This window comes from Ambystoma mexicanum, chromosome 9, assembly GCF_040938575.1.
Source record: "Ambystoma mexicanum isolate Mex_15411 chromosome 9, UKY_AmexF1_1, whole genome shotgun sequence".
Taxonomy (NCBI): domain Eukaryota; kingdom Metazoa; phylum Chordata; class Amphibia; order Caudata; family Ambystomatidae; genus Ambystoma; species Ambystoma mexicanum.
The window spans coordinates 960,962,498-960,985,140 of NC_090931.1; the positions used below are offsets into that span (position 1 = coordinate 960,962,498).

Genomic DNA, 22,643 nt, shown 5'->3' on the forward strand with positions numbered 1-22,643 from the left:
AAAGGAGGTGATGGTGGCCTGCTGGAAGCGTGGGACGCATGGACAGTTTTAGAGATCACGCATTTCAGGTGAGGTGCAGTAGAAAGCAATCTGGTCAGCTGGTGTGTGCTGGCCACTGACAAATCACACCGTGGGGTTACCAATGTTTCAGGGGCAATGTCTCAGTTGCCATAGCGGAAAGGGGCCAGTGAAAGCGTGGCGTGTGCCTGGGCAATGTTGACACTGGATTGTGGGAGCCAGTAGGAGAGGGCCGCAGGCGCCAGCAATGCTCGTCAAGCCCAGCGTTGGGGACGTTAGTATCAGTTTAAGGCCGCTTAGGGCCCTGCCTACACAGCCGCAGTTACTTGCTGTAGTATTAGGTCCCGCGTGGGAGGCATCCGCAGTGCCCGGTGGTGGCTTGCAGAGAGTGTTAGGAGTCGTCAAAGTGGGCCGATCCGCAGCTCCCCCACCACCGTTGTAGGAGCATAGGGGCCAGATCAGAACCCGGGGCAAGCTCCTCACGCCCCATCCCAGTCGGTGCAGAGGTCTGGATCAACTCAGCCCTGCCGGGCGTCAGCGAGGAGGCGCTCCGGGCTTATTCGGGCCGTCGGATCAATCTGAAGGCAGGGGCTTCTGGACAGCAACGCTTGGTCATATGAGGCATCAGTGGTGGCTCTGCACTGGTGGGGGGGGGTCAGGGTCAGCCAACCCCTTGGCGGCAACGGTGTGTAGAATGGCTCTCTGCAAGCCGCGTAGAGGTTTGCAAGGAGGCACGGTCTGCTCCCCGGCACGTAGCGCAGGCTGCAGAGCCGGGTGGGTGTCCAGGGGGGGGGGAGCAGTCGGCCACGCCGCCACAGGCCTGCAGGGGAATCAAGTCCAGACGAGCAGTTGGTCGCGATGCGGTCGCCAAAGTCTCAGCGTTCCGGGTCCTCTGGATCGGATCCCCTGGCAGGGGGTCTGTTTGAGTGCTTGCCGCTCATTGGGGCGTACCCAGGAACAGCACAGGCCCTGCATGGGCCAGAGCGTTTGCAGGCGAAGGAGGACAGTGTACAGCTGTGAATCAGATCAGCTCCAGGGAGGTGGCAGCCGCAGTACGCAGGCCGCGGGCCGTCAGGATCCACTGTAATAACGTCGCTTTCAGACGTCCGTTGCACTCAGGATTAGGGTCAGGGGGTGCTTCACCCCTTTATTGCTCTGTCATCCGCTTCTGGGGATCAGAATCACAGCAGGACCGCAGTTGCAAGTGTGTTTTTGTCGGACACACGCAGAGCTGAGAAGCTAGGCAGCCATCTTTGGGCTACTCAACAGCACCCCCACCGACTAGATTTTCGGATTTCACTAGGATTTATGGTGAAGGACTTTCTTAAAATTGCTTAGGTTGCTTGTTTCTCACCCACAGCTGGATTCACTTGCTAGGTGTGGGGCGGTGAACACCTGAGAGAACCTTAGACCCTGTTGAACTGAATTTTATGTTCCACCATCTCAGCCATCAATCCCTGCTACTGGCAGTTATTTCTCCATCCTGATGTATTGGCCTACCCTCCAAGTTTAATGAGGCGCCTTCAGTTTTACAGCCACTAGAACTTGTCTTATCATGTGTCTACACTCAGAACACACTGTGACAAGGGGTGGATAGACTAAGAGTACATTGTATAATGAGTAACTGTTCTTGCTTTCCCATTGATCTAAACATTATTGACCTCTCTGCCTCACAAGCACAGCATGCTACCAACAGTCAACTACACACGTCCAATATTTATTTTATTAAGGTGAAACCATTGGAGAACCAGAGCAGGTTATCTGCAAAGATTCTTACTGCATGCCATGGGTCAGGACACAACATCGCAGATATGCTAGATATTGTAATACTCTACAATTGTTTCGTGTTTAAGCACGTGCCATAGTATTTCAAAACTCAGTAAAAACGTTTTAAATATCTTAGGGAGAAAGAAGTCATCTTTCAGCAATATATACTGTGGCATATACTCTTACCGATTTCTTTTTGTGAAACTTGTATGACGCTGGCAAATCATATCTGAGTTCTGCAATGACAAAATAAAGCATGCAATCTTTAGGATAGCGATCTTCAAACATTTTATGCCAAGCCCCCATGAGGAAAAAAAAGTGTCTGTCCCCCCTAAATCGACACCCACCCAACCCGTGTCAGTGTTATTTAGTTTTTATCAACATCAGGTTTGGCTGCTGAGTGCATGGTGCCATAATATAGAAGGGATATTATATTGGGTATACATTCCACGACAGTAGGCCAATCCAAACATCGAAACAATGCAAGTAAACGGAAAAATCTCCAGTGGGGCTTTTTTTTCTTCTCAAAATACATTCATAAGGCAATTTGATTGTAGTATGTGCCAACTGCCCCAAAAATGCATTACTAATATAACATGGGGGGGAAAGGGGCCATCCGCATGGGCCACCTGCCCACAATAGTGCATTATTAACCTAACACTGGGGGCAAGGGCTGGGGCCTGTAGTGGGGGGCCACATACCTCCAATGGTGGTATTGGGCTGGCGGTGATGTGAAGGGGATGTAGAGAGCTTGTTTAAGCCAGACTCCTAAAACCAGTGGTCTCTAGGGAGTGCAGGGGTGATAGGGGTCCAGTTTGTTTTTAAGCCAAGGCTGCTACATGCCTCTTTGCTTTCAAAGTTTTATTTTCACATACATCAACAAGAACAGCAATAATCCATGAAATCTACACATAGTTAATCATTACAAAACAGCAAACATTCATCATAACCAATTCAAAAAGAAATTGTCAATATTAAAAATAGAACAGTTTGAAAAAAGGAAAAAAGAGGAAGAAAAGAAAAAGAAGAGAAAGGAAAAAAGGAGAGCCAATGCAGGAGACAAAGACCAAAAGTTCTAATTGCATGAAACCAAACAACAAACACAGAATGTTACAACCAATACACAGTCAATAGGTATCATACAGATCATTAGCAAACAAGGATATGCATATATTATATTGTCCCAGACAAGAGTTCAGATCTACCCACAGGCATCAAGAAAGCAGCTCCAAATGTCCCAAAATTTCTCAACATCACCAGTGAGTTTGTAAATGGCTTTTTCATATGTTGAAATTGTAAGAAGTTCCTCTATCCAATCATCAATGTTGAAAGAATTACTTGACTTCCAGGACCTTAAAATGAATTTTTTAGCAACCATACATGCACGTAGCAACCAAACTTTCTTACCAAAGTCAATTGTCATGATCTCTGCTTCCAAAAGGTCAGGGTTTTCCCAACTCCCTTGGAAGCAGATCCATAACCCAGGTTCCGAGTGCCATCCAGTCCCAATTGGGACCTTTTGGACCCAGTCCTGGCGCCAGTGGCACCAGGCTCATAAATATGCCCAGTCCCAGCGCTGGAAGCGCCAGGCTCATAATGCTTGGGTGGACTTACCTGCAGCAGACCATGCTGCTTACTTGCCTGCCAGTTGAGCCTCTGATCCTCTTCTGTTTGGAACTACTTTTCCTGTTGGGTGGGGCAGGAGCCACTCCCTAGATTCAGAACACTGGAACTCTTCTGGAAAGCAGGAACTCTTTTCTTACCTAGGTGTGGCTGTGGAAGGAGACACCTAAGCACTACAGGAGGCTATTTAAACCACACCCGATGGATGAATCTTGCTTTGTGTTATTCTGCATCCTCTGCAGCAGAACGCTCATCGTGTCTTCTGCATCTGATCCTGGGCCTAAGGAAAAAGGCTTACCATCCTGAATCCAGTCTTCAGCAACACCTATAAAGACAAGAAAGAACAGGTTAGCATTACGGTCTTCAGTGACAGCTCTTCACTTACCTGGTCCATCGGCTGTCACCAACGCCTCGCGCTGCATTCCGGCATCTGAAAGACAAAGGCTTACCTACTCTTCGCACGCTCCGGAGGCCTTCGGCGCTGCATCCCGCATCTGAAAGACAAAACAAGGTGCGTTCAAAGACATTGGGGAACTTTAATACTCACGTGCCATTACTCCTTTCCACATCTAACCCAGTGGGTATTCCGGCACCCTGCAGCCGCTCCGAACTTGTACCTGCAAAATAAAAAGACAGTTAGAGCGCATCGTGAAGCAGGCAACAAGCGCTTACTTACGTGCTTCCAGGCGCTTCTATTCATCACACGGGCTCCATCTTCAACTCACTTCAGCCCGTCATCCGCCATCGCCAGAACCCTGCAAAACAAGAAACATCATTACTAAAGACTTTAAAGACATTAGAATTACTCGAAACTTACCGTTCGTGCAGTAAACGAGGGACAGCAGTCCTCTGAAGTCAAGAGGCCTGCTCCCCTTATCCAGTGAAGAAACTGGTTACAGCACCCTGCCCCGAGGCAGATGGAGAGCACGGCGTTCACTTACCTAAGGTGAGAGCGTTAACCTTTGGGGTTCTACAGGAGAAGAGAAAGGGGAGAAGAGAGAGACATTCAATAACCCAGTTCCTTAATCCCATATTTTCTATCTGCAGACATCTTACCCTTCAAGTCAGACATACAGTGAACAGAGGTCCAGCCCAAAGAGCCAGCCGTGTGTTACACATCACCTTTGAAGATACGGTATACGCCCAGTCAAGACCGGCACCTCTACGGGAATCAGGTGAGCGTTACATCAATTTCCTCCAGCAAGGAGTCATCGCCCAAAATCAGTAATGAGGCATTCATAGGGGTTACAATGTTTAAGACCAAACTTAATCTCTCACATACTTTTTCCCAGAACTGCATTGTTTTAGGACAGGACCAAAGCAAGTGGCTTAGAGATCCCCTAGAACATTTACACTTCCAGCAAAGATTGTTGTCCAATAGTTGTCTTCTGAATAGCTTCTCTGGTGTCCAATAGGCCCTAACTAAACAACTTCGTTTGAGAAGCTCTGAGGGTCCAATCCAAACTCACCAACCGAGTGTTCTCACAGCACCTCCGCCAACATCTGAAGTTCACATCTTCCCCCAGTTCCTCCGCCCACAGCGCAGGTAACCTCGGATCACCTTTCCGAGTGGCTTTTATAATACCATACATGGTAGAAGCAGGGTGTGATGCACTGCAGCATACAGTTAGAGCTGCCCAGGCTGGATTCTGTTGTGACTCCTCAACACAAGCCGAAATAATAATCTTCAACTTTCGATATTCAGCAAATGAGCAGTCCGCCATATCATACATCTGGCCCAGTTGAGTGAATGTTAACCAGTTTCCCCCCTCAAACAAATCTCCAATGTATTTGATACCGGCCACAAACCATTCTGACCAAAATAAAGTTTTACCTTGATACTTTAAGACTGGATTATGCCATATGGAGGCATCTGGGTGCAAATAAGGATCTGCACCCACACGGTTTGAAAGTTCACACCAGCAGTCTTGCAAAAATGAAGTAAGGGTACTGATTTTCCTTGATTTATTCCTCTGAGTGGTTAGTAGAGCTTTCGGGTCCAAATGGGATACAGCACTGCATTCCCAAGACAAGAGGTCAAAATGCTCAGACTGTACATCTCCAGAGTCAATCATCTTGCACAAATGTCGAGTAGAAAAAGATAAATAGTAGTCTGAGAAATTAGGCAAATTCATTCCCCCCAATTTCAATGGGAGTTGAAGTTTCCAAATTGCAAGCCTCGGAGGCTTCCCATTCCAGATAAAGTTCTGCATGATCCTATTGATCTCCTTGAAGATGCTCCTTGGCACCTTAATGGGTAGCATACTTAAGAAATAATTTATCAGAGGAGCTAGGTTCATTTTTAAACAGTTGATTCTGCCCCAGGTTGATAACTTCAAAAGACTCCACCTCATCAAGTCCGATTTGAGAGTCGGAAGGATCCAAGCAAAATTAATGGCTGGTAATTTCACTATGTCTGCTCCAATCCAAATTCCAAGATATTTCAACTTCTCAGCACACCACTTGAATTGAAATTGAACACGTGTGTCGGTGACACAATCCATTGACTGGCAAGATCTCGGATTTACTCCAATTAACCTTATATCCCGATATCAAGGAGAAGGAGTGAATATCCTGCATCAAATAAGAAATACCATCAGCCGGGTCTCGAAGGGCTATCAACAAATCGTCGGCATATAACCAAATCAAATAATTCCGGTCATTTCCAATGACAGGCTGAAGGCGCACGTCCGCCCGTAAGCTCGCTGCAAGAGGTTCTATAGATAAAATAAAAAGGAGAGGCGAAAGAGGGCAACCCTGCCTTGTACCACGATGAAGCTCAAACGGGTCGGAAATAAGTCCATTCGTTAGCACACTTGCAGACGGGTTGGTATATAACAGCTTAACCCATCGCTGGAAATCTTGTCCAAAGTTCATCTTCTGCAAGCATGCGAACAAAAAATCCCATTCAACACGATCAAATGCCTTTTCAGCATCCAGGGAAATGACCGCACTGGCAACTGGTTGATTATGCCCTTTCTCAATGGTCAATAGCAGACGCCTCATGTTGTCCGCCACTGCTCTGCCAGAGACAAAACCCACTTGGTTTTCATGCACTAGAACTGGAATCACCCTAATTAGTCGAACAGCCAGGATCTTAGCCAGTATTTTACAGTCACAGTTTATCAGACTGATCGGTCGATAATTCTCACATCTGGTAGCTGATCTGTCTTTCTTCCTCATCACTGTAATCAATGCATGTCTCATTGAGTCCGGCAGTGAACCAGACTCAAAAGCAGCATTAAAAACATCACACAAAAGCTGTAGTGCGGAATCAGGAAGGGCCTTATAAAATTCAATAGGTAGTCCATCAGTACCAGGTGATTTACCCATTGTCAGTTTTGAAATTGCGTGCTGAACATCATCTACTTCCACCTTCCCTTCCAAACTCACCGCATCATCTGTTGTCAGACGAGAGAGAACATGAGAGTCAAGGAAGTTTTCAATTTCATCATTTTTACAAGACAGATCAGAGGCATGGAGTTTTTCATAGAAGCCACAGAATGAATTGTTAATCTGTTTTTGTTGCATCTCCAATGAGTTAGTAAGACTCCTGATTGCAGGAATGAAACGATCGCTTTCAGCCATCTTCAGCCGATGTGCCAGTAATTTCCCTGCCTTCCCACCATTCTCAAAATAGTTAATTTTTTGTCTAAACAGTGCATAGTCAACTTGGCTAGAGTTGAGCTTGTTAAGTTCATACTTAGTTCTTCGTAGTTCGTTTTTTGTGTTGTCATCTCTGCTTGCTGCAAACAGAACCTCCAGGCGCTTAGATTCAGAAGAGAGTCTCTGAATTTCTTTTGTTCTCAATTTCCTTTCTTTGCCAGTTTTTGAAATCAGTACCCCCCTAACAAAGCATTTCAGAGCTTCCCAAACTGTTGAAAGTTGAACATCGGCAGTCCTATTAATTTGGATGAAGTTATCAATTTCCTCTGCAACTTCCTGTCTGATCTGGTCATTTTTCAGGATATAAGAGTTCATTCTCCACCTTGGAGATTTAACCAGAGAGTATTGCAAGGACAATCGCATTGAAATAGGTGCGTGATCAGACAGGGCAATAAGCCCAATAGCTGAATCATAGCAACTGGAAGTCACTCATCCAGAGGTCAAAAAGAAGTCAATTCTAGAGTATGTGTCATGACACTGTGAATGAAAGCTATAATCTCTGTCCGACGGGTGTTCCAACCTCCAGATGTCAGCCAGGTTGAACTCCCTAATCAAATTCTCCAAGGACCATTTGCATCTATTCGGGTTCCTAGTACAATCCCCATTTGATCGATCCAAAGCAGAGTCCATGACCTGATTGAAATCACCTCCAACTACAATGGAATCCATATTGAAGCTTTGAAGCAATTGAGCCACTTCATGAAAAAAGACTGGATCATCCAAATTTGGTGCATACAAATTACACAGTAGAATGTCCACACTTTGAATCCTCACCAGTACACAAATAATTCTCCCTTCGCTGTCTACTTTGCTTTTGATGACGGAAATAGGCAGATTCTTTCTAATAAGTATCGAAACACCTCTTCTACTTGATGAGTGATTAGAGAAGTAAGTATCCCCTACCCAACCTCTTTTCAATTTTTCAGCCTCCGGGTCCTCCAAATGTGTCTCTTTGAGGAAGGCGATGTCACAAGAGCTTGAACGTAGGTGAGATAAAATTTTAGTCCTTTTCACCACATTGTTAAGTCCATTAACATTCCATGAAACAATATTCAGATGATCCACAATTTTAGCATTCATGGTACAGGTCGAATTCTGAGACATAGTATAACTTATGCAATGCAAATACAATCAAGGAACAGGATAGAAAATGAGAATAGAAAAAAGAAAAGAAAAGTGAAAGGAAAGCACATACCCACAAGGGGCAGCAAACTACTAGAATACGCTACAAAAATGTTAACAAGTAGATGGCACACTGTACAGATACAGCAGCCAGGCAACTAAAGTATATTGTCTACTGACAATAAACTCACAGTAAACTCCAAACTCAAGTCTCCTATCCCCACCCTAAATCAGCACACAAACCTAAGATTTAATTCTACAATGCCCGCATATAACAAGGACAACCCTTTCACAAAAGATAAGCACAGAGCTACATGCCTCTTAACCACGTGTGTGCAAGATGTTAGGGGTCTGGAGCAGAAAAAAAGGCAAACCCTTATCTCTCGTGTTCACAAAGGACTAGCTTTTTAAAGTCGAGGCTGATGCCACTGTTGGGGGCATACGAACCCAGGTCCCTAACATTTGTTTGGCAAATAATGTTTGCCAAACAAATGTCAAATGTTTACCAAGCGAATGCCTCGAACAGTCAGACAACAAAAAGAAAAGAACACTTACATTGCCCTGTGGTAGTCCATTTGTCCTGGAGCGGGGACCAGGACAAACGCAGATGGGAAGGCTGTTGCAAAGGAAACATGAACAACCCTCCCGGCCTGTAATGGCCGCACACTGACCCCTCTTACACAGGCCCAGCCCACGTCTTACTGAGCATGTGCAGTGTGGACCATAATGGATTCGGCTGCCGCTAGTTGCTGAAGCAGTAGCTGATCCTTTTTTGTTTGGAGTTTCATTTTCATACTGTGGGTGTGACACCACTACCCCCAGACGGGTGCGCCCCAACGGTTGAATATCGCTGCTCCAGTACCTGCAACGTCTCTTGCTTCTCCATCTCTACCTAAACTTCCAATCTCTTCCTCTCTAATCAGCCTTTATTATACCTCAAACCACTCCTGCACCTCTAACCTTTCCTCTGCTATCCTGCTTTCTGTGTCCCTACTCCAAACTCACCCACCAGCCCCTGGTGCCTCCCACTTTGTATATGGCACTTTTTCCACCTCTGGGGGCAGGATACAATCAACTATTTGCATTTGTACAGTATTTCTACTGGAAGTATGGGATTGACGGTGCATAATTCTTAGTGAAATCCCCTGTAATCAATAACCGGTACTGAGCGGGGTGGACAGAGACTACAAGAGTCTGGTTTACTATTTTGGTTCCCACATTAGAGGGCATGCACATACCTGGAATTTCATGAGCGATGCTATGCTGTTTGTGAGAAACCCAGCTTGCTGCTCAGTGACTGTTCCTTGCATGCATAATAGTCTACCTGCTCCAGGACTCCACTTTCTTTTTTAAACATTTTTATTTATTCTGTGAGACTGACTGGAGACAGTGCAGTATCAAGTCAAGAAGATGTCTTTACATGAATACATTTACATAAAAGGACCCCACTTTTAAGCCTGGCTCGATCAACCTTTTATATGATGTAAGAACAATGATTCAAGGTCTGGTGTTCTGGGCTGGCGGCAGTCCTGACCTGATGTGGCTTTCTTAACGGTCTAGCATCATGCAGGGCCTGTTATGTTATGTTGATGCATACCGCACACCGATACCACACAAGGGCAATGTCCAGGCGCTCATGTGTCTCTGCAATAAAGAGGATGGGGTTGGTTAGTGAGGGAAGAGTGATAAGATAGGTCCAGAACCAGGAGAAACTGGTGTATATGTGTGTTGACTTGCATATTGTAGGTTGCGTGCACTGACTTGTTGTAGCCGAACGGGTAACGTTGAATGCCTGGCATGGTGTGTGGGTGTGGGGGTGGATGTGTGTGTGTTTTTGGTGTGTGTGTGTTTTTGGTGTGTTTGTGTGTTGTAGATTGCTGGTATTTAGGGTTGTGATCACTGGCTTGTTGTGTCCGTTCAGGTAAGGTCCAGTGTCTGGGTTTGTTTGTTGTAAGTGTGTGAAATTGTGTTTTGTGTGTGGGTTAGGGTATAGGTTGGCTACCCCAGTTGGTGCGTATAGTGTTTGGGTGGTGTGTGGGTAAGAGGAGGTAGAAGCGGGGTGGTTAGTGCATTGGCTACTCGCTAAATTCTTCTATGTGGCTAATCTACAGAATCCTTTCTGTGTTGTGACGCATGACTAATCTCCACAATTCTATCTAGGTGTGATGCATGGCTAAGCTTCACAATTCCATCTAAGTGTGACGCATGGCTAAACTTCACAATTCTAACTAGGTGTGACGATAATCTTCACAATCCACTGCAACTCTGAAGCATGGCTAAACTTCACAATTCTATCCGACGCATGGTTAATCTTCAAGCCCCCCCACTTCTTACCCATCGTGTTGCAGGGGCTACACTTGGTATATGAAGGCAACAAATGCACATGCAGGTTTGCACATTATATATGGTCAGGGGTGGACTGGGAACCAAACGAGGTCCTGGAAATAATGTTCAAAGTGGCCTCATATTACACATTTTCAGTAAGCCCAACCCTTTTTCTATGAGAACATTTTATAATAAAATAGGTTACCACACAAAAGAGGCCCAGGGTGCAGAGGCCTACCGTGAAATCTCCAGAGTTTCCTACAGGCCTGTACACCCCTGTATATGGTGAGAATACTATACCCATAAGACATTGGGCCTCATTCCGGGTGTGGCGGTCCGGAAATAAGGGTCCGGTCGGTCTGCTACCTCTTGATAACAAAAACCAGTCAGATGCTCCTGGTGGCACTGGGTGGGTCTGGCAGCTCTCTGGCCGGGTGGGGAAGCTGCCTGGGCCTGGGCATTGTGGGCAGCCGCAGCAAGGGCAGACTAGGCTGGTGCAGCAGCAGGGCAGGCACTCTGTCTCCGTCTCCAGGGCACTAAGGCAGGGCAGGGTCAGAGAGCACAACTGACAGGCTGGCTGGGGGCTTGTGCACTGGGGTAGCGGCGGCTGCTGGCTGGTGGCAGATGTGCGGCACTGACGGCGGTCGACGGACTGCCTCTACTGATCCCAATTACAAAGCAAAGGCATGTGCAGTTGTTTTTGGGATGGAACTAGGATTTGCTACATTTATAGCAAATGTGCCTCATAACAATTGGCTGGCGGCTCCAGATACTCTGGAAACTCGCCTGCAGGCAGCGCAGGCAGGCCTGGGTCGTGCCGGCCCGGGGATGGGGAGAAATGGGAAACTTTCAGTGTAGCAGTCTCATATCGCACCATTGTGTGATTTTTATTCATGGTGCATGCATGCATGTCATGAGAGGCCATGAACAACATCAGCCTGGCCTGGGTGTCTGCAGGCAATAACAGAACCTGCACCTGGGGCCCACCCTTCCCAGGCCGGAGCCTCTCCGGCAACATTAAACTCACTTCACACTCTATCTAGTCGTCGCCTACATGATAATGATCTCGTTTTGCAAACAGAGAGGCAGGCGTGGGTTCATCATCCCCTCAGGCCGGGCCTGCCCTGCACAGGAACTAGGGGGCATGGGGTGCCATGCATGAATGCATTGCATTGGATATCATTGTGGAGTGGAAGCCTGAAGCCAAGGAACTGTACCATTACAGTAACTTACTAAACTAATAGTTGGAAGGCAACTTAAGTTCAGACCAGTGGGCCGGCACCACCACTGTCAAGGTCGCGGCACACAGGTGCACTGATTGGTGATTGCCTAGCCAATGCCAACAATAACAGCACCCAGGGCCAGAGTTGCTGGCTGCTGCTACCCAGCTGGCCCTGGCAATACATATTGATTCTTCTCAATTTTAATATTGAATAAGCAGCTAGCATGATAGCACTGCTGGCCCACCCGGTGCCTGGACCCACAGCTGGTGTGTGTGACTGTGTGTGCAGCACACTAGTGAGTGCGTGCACAGTGAGCGCGTGGGTGCAGAGTTGTGTGCGTGCGACGTGGGCACATTAAATGAAAATAGCAGCCCCCTGGGAGTGAAGGGGGGTGCACCGGGCACCAGGGTGAAGCCAGGGGGTGGCAACTGTCCCCAGGCTCTGCCATCCCTGGCTGCGCCACTGCCGCCTGTAAGGAAGGCATGGCATCAGAGTAGACAGACACAAGGGATCACAGTTCAAGGGTGGTGGTTTGCTTCCTGGGCTTCTCCGGCACGAGCTTACAGTTCCTTTTCTCTACATCATGGCCTTCTGTGCCAAGTCTCCTCCCATGCAAAGTCTCTTGCTTTAGAGGGCGGGATACTTCAAAACAAAAGTTCCTTCCATTATCTTTTGCATCAGGAGATTAACCTTTCACCCTTAGATCCCCCTCAGCCGGGCTCCGATCCTTCTCTCAGTAGTCAGTCTCCCTCAGTCGTGCTCAAAATAACCAGAGCACTTGCCAATCAAAACAGAGACTTCTGAAGGGCGATCTCGTCTCGCTGGGTCACTCCGTTTGCTTACGGCAAGTGCGATTTTTACGTTTCACAATGTCAAGCCTTTCGGCAATGGCTTAAGGATTTTCGATTGTACAAGGGATTTAGCTGGACCCTTGTATGACCACCTTTACACTCTATACCGGCATTCCCTATGGCCTCTTGGTACTTGTAGTTTTCTTCCTTCCCAATATTCAATACAGTCTCTATGTTCATAAGAGGGGTACCAGCCAGAGACCTTTGACAAGGCACCCCCCCTGGCACTGGACCACTCTATCTCTGGTACCAATGTGTTCACAAAAGACTTCTTGTCTAATTATCTACTTACTGTTGCCACTGCAACCTTGAGCCTAACACAGTCCGGATGACTATCAGCTTCTTCCGACTCGCTGGTTGTGCTGAGCTTGTTGGCGGTTCCCTTTGCTGCGGGAGTCTAGGACGGTGCCACAATGGCAACCTCATCTCCCCACCCTGGCTATCAGTGTGGGAGGAGGGTGCCATGTACCGCTGACATCCGTCCCACCATGGGCCGGCTTCGATTCCCGGTCTTATGTTTATTTCATCTGAGGTTTTGCGGGTCTGGGTTGAAAAGGGTAAGGGCAACTCCCTCCTTGACGTACCTTCAGGTTTCCCTGCCTTTCTTCTCAGTTTGAATTGCCGTCCTGGAATAGCTGCTTCCTTGTGCTTTCGGCCTTGCTCTGAGTGTGCTCTTGTGCTCAGCATTTTATCCCAATGGGGAAGGGAAAGGGTAGTCAGGTGTGTGTAGTTGTTTGCAATTGCCCGACTCTGCCTGACTCTTGTGTTGGGACATGTCAGGTAAACGGCTCGGGTATTAGTCCATTGTCGTTCACGCTGTGAGAAAGTGTTTAGTGATGGAAAGGGGGGGGGGCAGAGCTTCTAAGTATCCCACTGGGCAGGATGGGGAAAAGGTGTTATAAGGAAAGGGATACCGCGTCTCACCCTTGGGTGTCTCAATTCGACTCCCTGAGGACCACCCATCCAGGTGATCCTCCCACACTTGTCCACCCCCAGGAACTAGATCCAATAGCAATGGCCATGTCCTGGCCACCTAGATGACAGATCCCCGGGGACTAACGGATAAGACACCTTCAGGTTTCTCACACCCCGCTTCCTAGTTGGAAAACCCTGTCATGATGTCATGAACCCTTATCAGACATTCATTGGGAGTGTTAAGTATTGGGCACTCCGGAGTACTAAGCGGGAACTGCACACTGGTACCTCAAGAAGAATGTGGGGGCACTAGTTTTGGGCTGTGCTTATTTAGTAACTGATTATCCTTACTCATATGGCCTGGATTGAAATGATTTCTTTTCCACTGCATCCACAGTTGGGTTTCCACAGGAGAAGTTGAGGGGATGAGATGGTGGGCTCTCAATTTCCCTGTGTTGTTCGCAGCTTGGGCCAGAATTTAATTTGTTAAGTGTATCGTCAGTCCAGACTATCAATAAAAGGAAACCCAATTTGTGGACAAGATGTACCTTTACCCTCCGGAAGAAGCCGGGGGTGGTGGCTGGATCTGGGAGAGGTGAGGTGGCTTATCCCAATCATGGTGCCCGTTAGCAGAATCAAACAAGAGTGTGGAACTAAAGCCAGCTCAGATGATGCACGCCGCTCTCCCGGAAGGGGATAACTGGGGAGACAATCAGCCTCATTACAGGTTTGGTGGTATCTCGGCCGAGATACCAAACTGAATTACTGTTACCGCCACTTGGTCCAGCAGTATTACTGCCGGATTACAAGTGGTGGTAGGCAGTTTTAGTCTCCATTAATTGGAGTCCATAGTACTCCATAGAGGATTTCGGCAGTATTACCGTTGGCGGTAATTCCGCCGATTTGACTGAATTTGGGTGGAAAGGCAGAGGAATTACCTCTAGCTTCTTGCTGGAGGTTGTTCCTCCCCCTTACCCCAAACTCATAGTTGAGTGGTGCAGTATTACGGTAAATTTTTACTGCACCGCCCTACTCATAATGAGGCCCAATGAAAGGACTTCTCTCTGCTACAGGCAGATCTGGCTGAACAACAGTGATGAAGGATGACATTTCTACATTGGAGGACTAAGTTGGATCCTTAGAGTCAGAATGGTAATGGGCCAAAATGTCGCCCTCACAATTACGAAGGCTGAAAATGTCGACTTTTTTTTTTAGACCTCCTCCTCCTTACACCACATATATATATGTGGGGGGGAGGGTGGATATGATATAATATTAATATGAGGAGTCTGTCGGGGGTCTCCCCCCGCATATATATGTGGTGTAAAGGGGGGCATTTTCGGCCGTCGTAATTATGACGGTTGCAGTGATCACATAGATCCAATCAGAAGTGGTGGAGGTTCAGCTCACAGCAAGGAGACTAGCTGAAAAATCAGAGGATGCAGAGATGGGGGCCTGAAGAAGAATCAATACGATCAGCCTACCAGAGCACTCTGATGGTGATTCTATAAAGTCAGTTTTGGAAAAATGTCTGGTGGAGCATTTTGGTAAGAAGCCATTGTCATCCTACTTTTCAGTGGAAAGGGCATATAGGATCCTGACAAGACCCCTTCCATCTAGGTCATTTCTAGAGGAACCATTGCTAGACTTCTACATTTTAGAGACCGGGATGCACAGTTTCAGATAGCTAAGTATCCGGGTCCAGAGGTTGTGGGGAAATCTAAGTTGTATCTGTGCCCAGATTGTGCCAGAGAGGTACAGAGAAAACCCCAATTGGTTGAGTCTGTGAAGAAAGAATTGAAGAAGAGGAAGCTTAAATACATGTTATTGTTTTCTGCCAGGCTCAAAGTGCGCAGGGGCGGGAAGGCCATGTGTGTTTTAACATGCCAGAGGAGACATGAGACTGGATGGAAATGGGAGAGTCCAGCAAGAAAGGGAAGGGTGGCATGCAAGCCATATGATTGGGTGAAGTAATGCGACTCTGGGAGCAGTTACCGAACTCTAGGGGCCTCTGGCCATTAACAGTACACAGGCACCCATGACAGAATTATGTTCACTGAGGATGAGATGCTGGTTGGGGAGTGGGTGGAGGTAGGATTGGTTGATGGCACAAACAATAACACTGATCTAGGAGGTGAGTTAACTGTTGGTGAAGATCAAAATGATTATGTACGTTGATAAATTGCACAATGAAGGCGTTCTGAGGAACGAGGCACACTAAGGTGCCACAATGCACCTACACAGAACTTTAACTACATCGGTTGTTTGGAAGGTGAATAGGTTCCTGCGTCAGATGCCTCCATTATACTGGAAGAGTTGGGTGGATGGGATGTTGTGTGGGTTTGGTTATTAATGACACTGGATACTGTGAGAGGTCAGAAATGTGAGGCGGACAACTTGGTAAAGGTTTTTTAGAGGTAGCCATTTAAATAACTCATAAGGGTTCGACAAATACCTCACTATCCCTAACCTAAAAAAGGATTTCCCTGCCTATCAAAATAAACTAAAGGAAAACCCTCTAATAAAATGTAATGTGTCCCTCACACTTTTACAAACATCATACTCATAAAGGTAGTATATGGCAATTCAAATGTAACAGAAATAACAGTTATATTCACCATAAACATAATAACTATGTATCCTTGTAGCCTGGGTCGGATCGGCTTCCCCATATTAAAAGCAGGATTTTCAGTCAAAGGTTCTAATCAGAAAGATCCTTGTTGTAGCCAAGTTTTGATCATGAAGTTCTTCTTACTCCAAATGTCTTTCACTTGTATTTTAGCAACAGTTCAACCAAACGAAAAGTCTTTATCTCCACATATAGAGACAAAAGTTCAACAATTTCTTCTCCATAAAAAAATTTTAAAAAGTTTTGTTGGGATGATTCCACCACAATTTAGAGAACACTTTAGTGCTCTTGCCACTTCTTCCTCTCCACAACCATCAACTACAATCCAGTATTTCAATGATTTCTTCCTGGTTCACTAACCTGCCAAGACAAAAGTGCCTAACTCTACTACAAGTACTGTGTGGTGAGGTTTATTGCAAACCTTTTTGGAAAAGTCTTTCAACAACATCGAAATTCACAACTTCTTTGGGAAAGACACGATACACATTAGTGCTGTTTGTGCCACTGTTGTATTTGCCACATGCAATGCAGGTTATTCTCCTCTCCACCATGATACTTTCTACCAGGAGGGCTTTTCTCCTGCCACTCTTGTTTTTCCACTTTCACCTGAAATAACTGCTGACAATGTTTCTTTAATACACTTGCACCTCTTTGGTTTAGGCAATGCTTGTTGATGTTTTGTTCAACTATTGCCTCTTCCTCACTCTGCCAATAATGGTTACAATCTTTCTGCAATAATGTTCTCTTGTAATTTCGCCAGTATGCTTTTTGAAGTATTGCCTTCTCTTTACTTTGGCAATGGCGGTTACAATTAGTTTGCTTTAGTATTGCCCCCTCTTTGTCTAAACAATAAAGTTGGCTTTGATAGCAATGATTATAACCTTGCTTTTCTTGTCTTTTTTACAAAGTTCTTATTACGCCAATGTGACTTCTTGTTATTAGCAGCCAGCGGTCGATTAGGGAGTGTACCGGGATAACCCGATAATGGGAAACTCATCGGTGTCTGCACACGCGTCCGCTCGATACGCTGCCACTGTTCGTTCTGCCTCTTCTGCTGCCTCCTGCACGGCAGACTGTTTCGGTTTTCCCACTGCCATTGCCAATCGGGAAAGGAGCTTTTCTTGCTCCTGGGTGCAATCTGGTGCTCACCAGCCACCGGCACACAATACGCAATATGGATAACCACTCTCTCCAGGGGGAAAGCCTGCTATAAGACTGCTTGCCGCTGCGCAACCTCTGCATTTAAGGCCATCAACCTTGGATTTCTTTTTCCACTGCAACTGCGGTTGGCAACCTCTGCAACTGCTCCACCTCCTTGTTCTGATTGCCTGCACCTGAGGGGGCCTTAAATATTCAAAGGTCACGCTCAGGTGTGGTCATTAGAAACACTAGACTGCATACTGCAGTTTAGTGCCTCTGTCCCTCTTCCTCGTCTCAGTATTTAGGGCATTGTGGGACTTGTAGTCCCCAATGGTCTGATTACCTTTTTCTTCAAAGGTTTCAATTCTACAATAGGCCATTAAGATTGTATGGTCTATAGGGAAGTTAGTAAAGGATTTCTCCCAGTTCTCAGTTCTCCGAGTACCCGCTCATGTGATCCTCCCGCAGAACACCACCCCCGGGTCAGGATCAGGAAGCGTCTACCTTTCCCTGACCACATGAGAAGGGTCCGAGGCCTTGGGTTCTGGGATAATCACCTCTGAATCATCACAGTACATAGTGACAGCTAGCAACACAGATTACAGGAGACCACATTTACGATGGCAGGGAGATGTCTTGGGGCCAACTTCTGGCCTAACAAGATGGCAGAGGCACTTCTTAGATGTATGTCATGAAATGTAATGTAATGTAATTGGGTTGGGCAACTAAGTTAAGAGTGGAGCTGTTCTTCAGAACCTGAACCGTTATAAACCGGGTCTGCTACTTTTGCAAGAAATCCACTTGGTCAGAGGAAATTGTTCCTTTCTTGGCAGGGGCCAATATTTGATATTTCACTCTGGTTTCTCAAATGGCTTGCCGTTCTGATTAAACAATGCATCCCCTAGGTGATCATGGGAACTCAAACGGGTAAGAGTAGTAGACGCCTCAGGGTAACAGGAAGAATTGGGATGTATGTTTTTACTTCTTCTGCGTTCACTTTGCTATACATTCACTTTGCCACATTTACCTCTTCAGACCTTTGCTACCTCTGCCTTTCACGTAGTCTAACATTCACTTTGTCACTACAGGGGGGAGACACCAGTACCCCTTCTTTTCTAACCTATTTTCTTCCCTCTAAGCAGTCCTTAACCCCAACCTTAACCTTACAGCTAACTTTACCATATCCACTGCCACCTTTAACAATGTGAAGGTGCAGACAAATTAAAGCTAAGAAGTAAATACATTTCTGACAAATTGAATGTAGAAGAGGTAAGTGTAGAAGACATGCTCTAGGTGAAGTACAGGAGGGGGGTACTAGAGAATTGCTTCTGAAAATATTATAGTTGTACATGTGTATGCACCAGTTTCCCCTGATTCATTTGTTTGACAGAAGTAAGCAATGTTGTTCTTCGGAGGATTTCAAGGATGTCTCCACACAAGGTAGAAAAGGGGCACTAAACTGTTTTGCTAAAGGAACCATTCTGTTATGTAAATTGATCTGTGTGCTTGGGTTGATTGACTTGAGGTGTGGTGTGTATCATGAGACAAACTGCTATTCTTATTATTCTGGGGTGCACCGTTCCCTCTCCAGAATTGATTATCTATTCCTTCTGTTAACTGACACACAGTTAGAGAAGTAGTAGAATTGCCGGTAGTATGTCGCATCATTCACCATTGTTAGTGACAAGCGCTGAGTGGTTCACTCCAGACATGATTGTGGGGCATATCATCCTTTATTAATAAATATAAATTATTAATTATTATTATCCTGGGGATCCAGGTTTGGTTGGTGCCAACTCGGTACTTTCATGGAGAATGCTGGGTCAGTTGAGAACACCAGTATCCTACGAGAGGCATATAAGACTGTTCTGTGATGTAGTGCCATCGCATAGAAAAAGGTATGGCAAGGGAGTGGAAGAGTAATTTGGGGGGCCAGTAGGGGGCAGGGAAATGGGCTCAGAGGAACCTTATGAGAGCACAAAGGAAACTTAGGGTTGACCATTTGTGGAGTATACGAACAGGAACATAAGATAGGTCAATTTCTGACACAGGTAGCAGGAGAGATCAGGATGGGAGATGTGTTGTTGGGCTCAAGGATTGCAAAGGCATGATTAGGAGATATGGCACAGACATTGCAACTATTTGTGCATCCTTTAACATACAGAAAGCTACTTGACAGAAGGAGGCATAGTGGCAACACAAGCTTTGATGTTTTTCAGGGAGCAATGCTCATAGTCAGTCTCTGAATGGTCAATGTCTGAGGTATAGTGAAATATTTTCGCATCTGCGGGGGAGGTGGGGTTGTGCTGGCTTTCCTATGGAAGTGAGGAATGGGTTAGGGAAAGGAGATGATAAATAGATGCTAAGGATGACAAGCCATAGGATGAGTCTGGATCTTATGGTCCTATCTCGTTGTTAAACAGTGAGGCCAAGAGTCTTGCTAAGGCCCTCACAAACATTTACTTGGTGTGATCACCAACCTGTTTCACAGGGACAGTGCAGTTCTGTGCTTTTAAGTTCTACCAGAATGAAACTTAGGATTTTTGGTGCTCTGGAGAAAAGTAGGACCCATACCAATTGCTGTTTGCCCTTTTTGTCTCTAAATTCTAACAAAGTGTTTGACTCAATCGAATGATCCTTCCTGTGGGTTCTTTTGGTGAAGATAGGTTTTGGCCCTGCCATTTCGAGCTGGGTAGAGATACTATAGACCAGACCCACTGTGAGAATGCAGGGCTGCCCTCTCGCTCTACTTCTCTTTTCTTTGATTGTTGAATCCCTGGAATAGTGGCTATGGTGGGAGCTGATTCACTCACGTTTTGCTTGGCGATCGGGAGCAAAAACTAGGGTACCTCTTTACATGGATGATCTCTTCATGTATGATATATGTCTTTTATAATGCACCTGTGCACAAGTGTTCTAGGCGTGACAAGAAATGGAAGGGTAGACAGTACAAAACAACGATCTTACTAGGCCTTGTGTCATTCAGATCGTGCATGTGCACGGAGGAGGGAAGAGAAGTGCCAGGGGGAAAGTGCTGTTGCAAATGCACAGTAAGTGCATCCATGGGGGTGTCTCAAGGGAGTGCAGGGAGGCAGGGGACTGTAGGGTTGCAGATACAGTCCCCAAGTAGGTGGGAGGCCCGGAGGAAGTGCAGGGGGCTACTGGTCATAAAGGAGCCTGGTGCCCGTGAGGTTCAGTGTGTGGCCAGGTAACCAGTTAGCCTCCAGTTAGTGGACCTCAGTAATCCAGAGGTCGCTATCCATAGGGCAATGACATCATAAATAAAATAGGAAGGAGGGCAGTGCTCTTCACATCAACTGGGATGAGTAAAACTGTTATACTTTTGGAGGTGAACACTGCACTTTAGTGTAACTCCTGTTGTTACCAGTAACTACATCCTTTAAATATTTGGGGATTCAAGTCATTGCAACAAAGGAAACATTTATCTGACTGACTTGGAAGTCCCTGTTGGAAAACATTCAGTCAGATGTCAAGCGGTGGACATTGATGTGTTGGAAAGTGCTTTTCAAAAAGATCGCCTTCCAGCGATTCCTTTACATCCAACAGTCCACAACCTATCTGATCCCTTGAGCATAATTCACTAAGTTGGAAAGTGGACTGCGCACATTAATATGGGGGTAATTGCATTGCCAGGGTGGCAGTGGTGACATTGACTAGATCACCTGGAAAGGTGGGATGGGGCTTCTTGACATTCATTCATATTACTGGGCAAATATTACATGACTACTGCCAATGATGGGATCCATTTTTAATCGCACCAAACCAGCGATGAGGTTGGACAGGGATAACATTGGGCCATATATAACAGTTCATGTTCTCCACGGTAGAGTGGGTTTATGTAAGCTTCCTTTAGCTGGGAGACTGGTGGTCCAGTTGTGAAGGGAGTAAGTTAACAAAATGGTGGGCCTGGGGGAAGACTACCCCTGTGGCTTCAGTACAGGGCAACAATACATCATTTCCTTAACTACAGAAAATTCCTAGAATTAAAGCCTGGGAAGAATTTGATATTTGGACCCCGGGATATGTAATCAGTGAAGATCATCTAAAATTGTTCCTTGATTTATAAGAAGAGGTTCACCAGAGTTGCAGGCTTTTTGTCAATATTTACAAATCCGGTCTGCGTTCCATTCACAACTGAAAGGCGACTATGGTCTCCCAAAATCAACGCCTTTGTACCGATGCATGGTTGGTACCAGGATTAGTATTAAAACATGCCCACCATGCAAAATATGACCATAGGCAACACAAAGGGATCCTTGGAGAAAATGCGGACCAGTTGGGGAATGGACCTTGGGGAATGAAAGGGCAGGGAGTGGCCAGAACCACTAAGTGCCCAGGGAATCAGCACTATATGCTAGAATGAGATTGACTGGGCAAAAGAAAGAACACTTTATGTTTCAACTACAAGAGGGAGACAACACTTTATTTTCATGACATTTGGTCTTGTCCCTTTCTTCAGGACTACTGGAGGGTAGGAAGGTGTTGGAATGGAGAGTTTTGATGTAACTCAAGTGGCTCTACTTTATATACGGGAAGGCCTAATCTGTGGTAGACATCATAAATTAGTTATTGCAGTAGCCATGTTTATTGCTAAAAGGGATATAGTAAAGAGGTGGAGAGTGGCAGAGATGCCAGGGTTAGCAGTGTGGCATTTATGCATGGAAAGAAACATGGAACTTGAGACCAGTATAAAGGCAAAGTGGCTGTCCTATCAAATTTGATCAAATCTAGGGAGCAATGGCAAAAGGTACTTTTATTAAAGAGTTGGATAGAGCCTAAGGGGCGATTATTGATTTGTACAACAATGAAGCTCAAGTCTTTAGTCCTGGGGAGGAAGACTGTCATGTTTGGGTGGAATGAGTTTGGTTTGCTGTTTTGTACATTCTAAAATATCAATGAAGAATATTTATAAAAAGAAAAAAGAAACTACTTGTGATCGATACATACACCTGAGGTTCTCTAAGATTTGTGGTCTAAATGTGTGTGCATCACTGCCTCCCTACCCTGTTTCCATGAGTTGGGTGTTGGAATGATATACAGGTAATAGTGTTGAACATATTGGCGTTATATTGACTATAATGTGATTCTTTCGCTGGTTACATCTTTTATGTAATTTGTTAGGCAAATCGAAATGTATGACATGCATTACTTACCGTAATAGCATTTCTGATGATTGTATCTGCTTAGATTCACATGCTGTGCATATGGTCCGACATCCAGTGGTAACCGCAGAGTATTGCATCTTGTCTTTCTGGGACTGAAAGGGGATGTCGGCATAGGCATGTCTGTAACACTACCCCTATTGTGACATGTAGTGTACCCAAAATCCCTCACGCGCCGAGG

The 22,643-nt window shown here is 45.9% G+C and overlaps 1 protein-coding gene across 2 annotated transcripts in view; it reads right to left on the reverse strand.

Annotated features, from left to right (window-relative positions):
• The window catches only part of METTL5 (methyltransferase 5, N6-adenosine), a 500,731-nt gene that overhangs the window by 116,288 nt on the left and 361,800 nt on the right, over nt 1–22,643 (reverse strand). For both annotated transcript variants that reach the window (XM_069616174.1, XM_069616175.1), the window contains one exon: nt 1,972–2,021. In XM_069616174.1, coding sequence (XP_069472275.1) covers nt 1,972–2,021 — 50 coding nt within the window. The remainder of the gene's footprint in view (nt 1–1,971; nt 2,022–22,643) is intronic.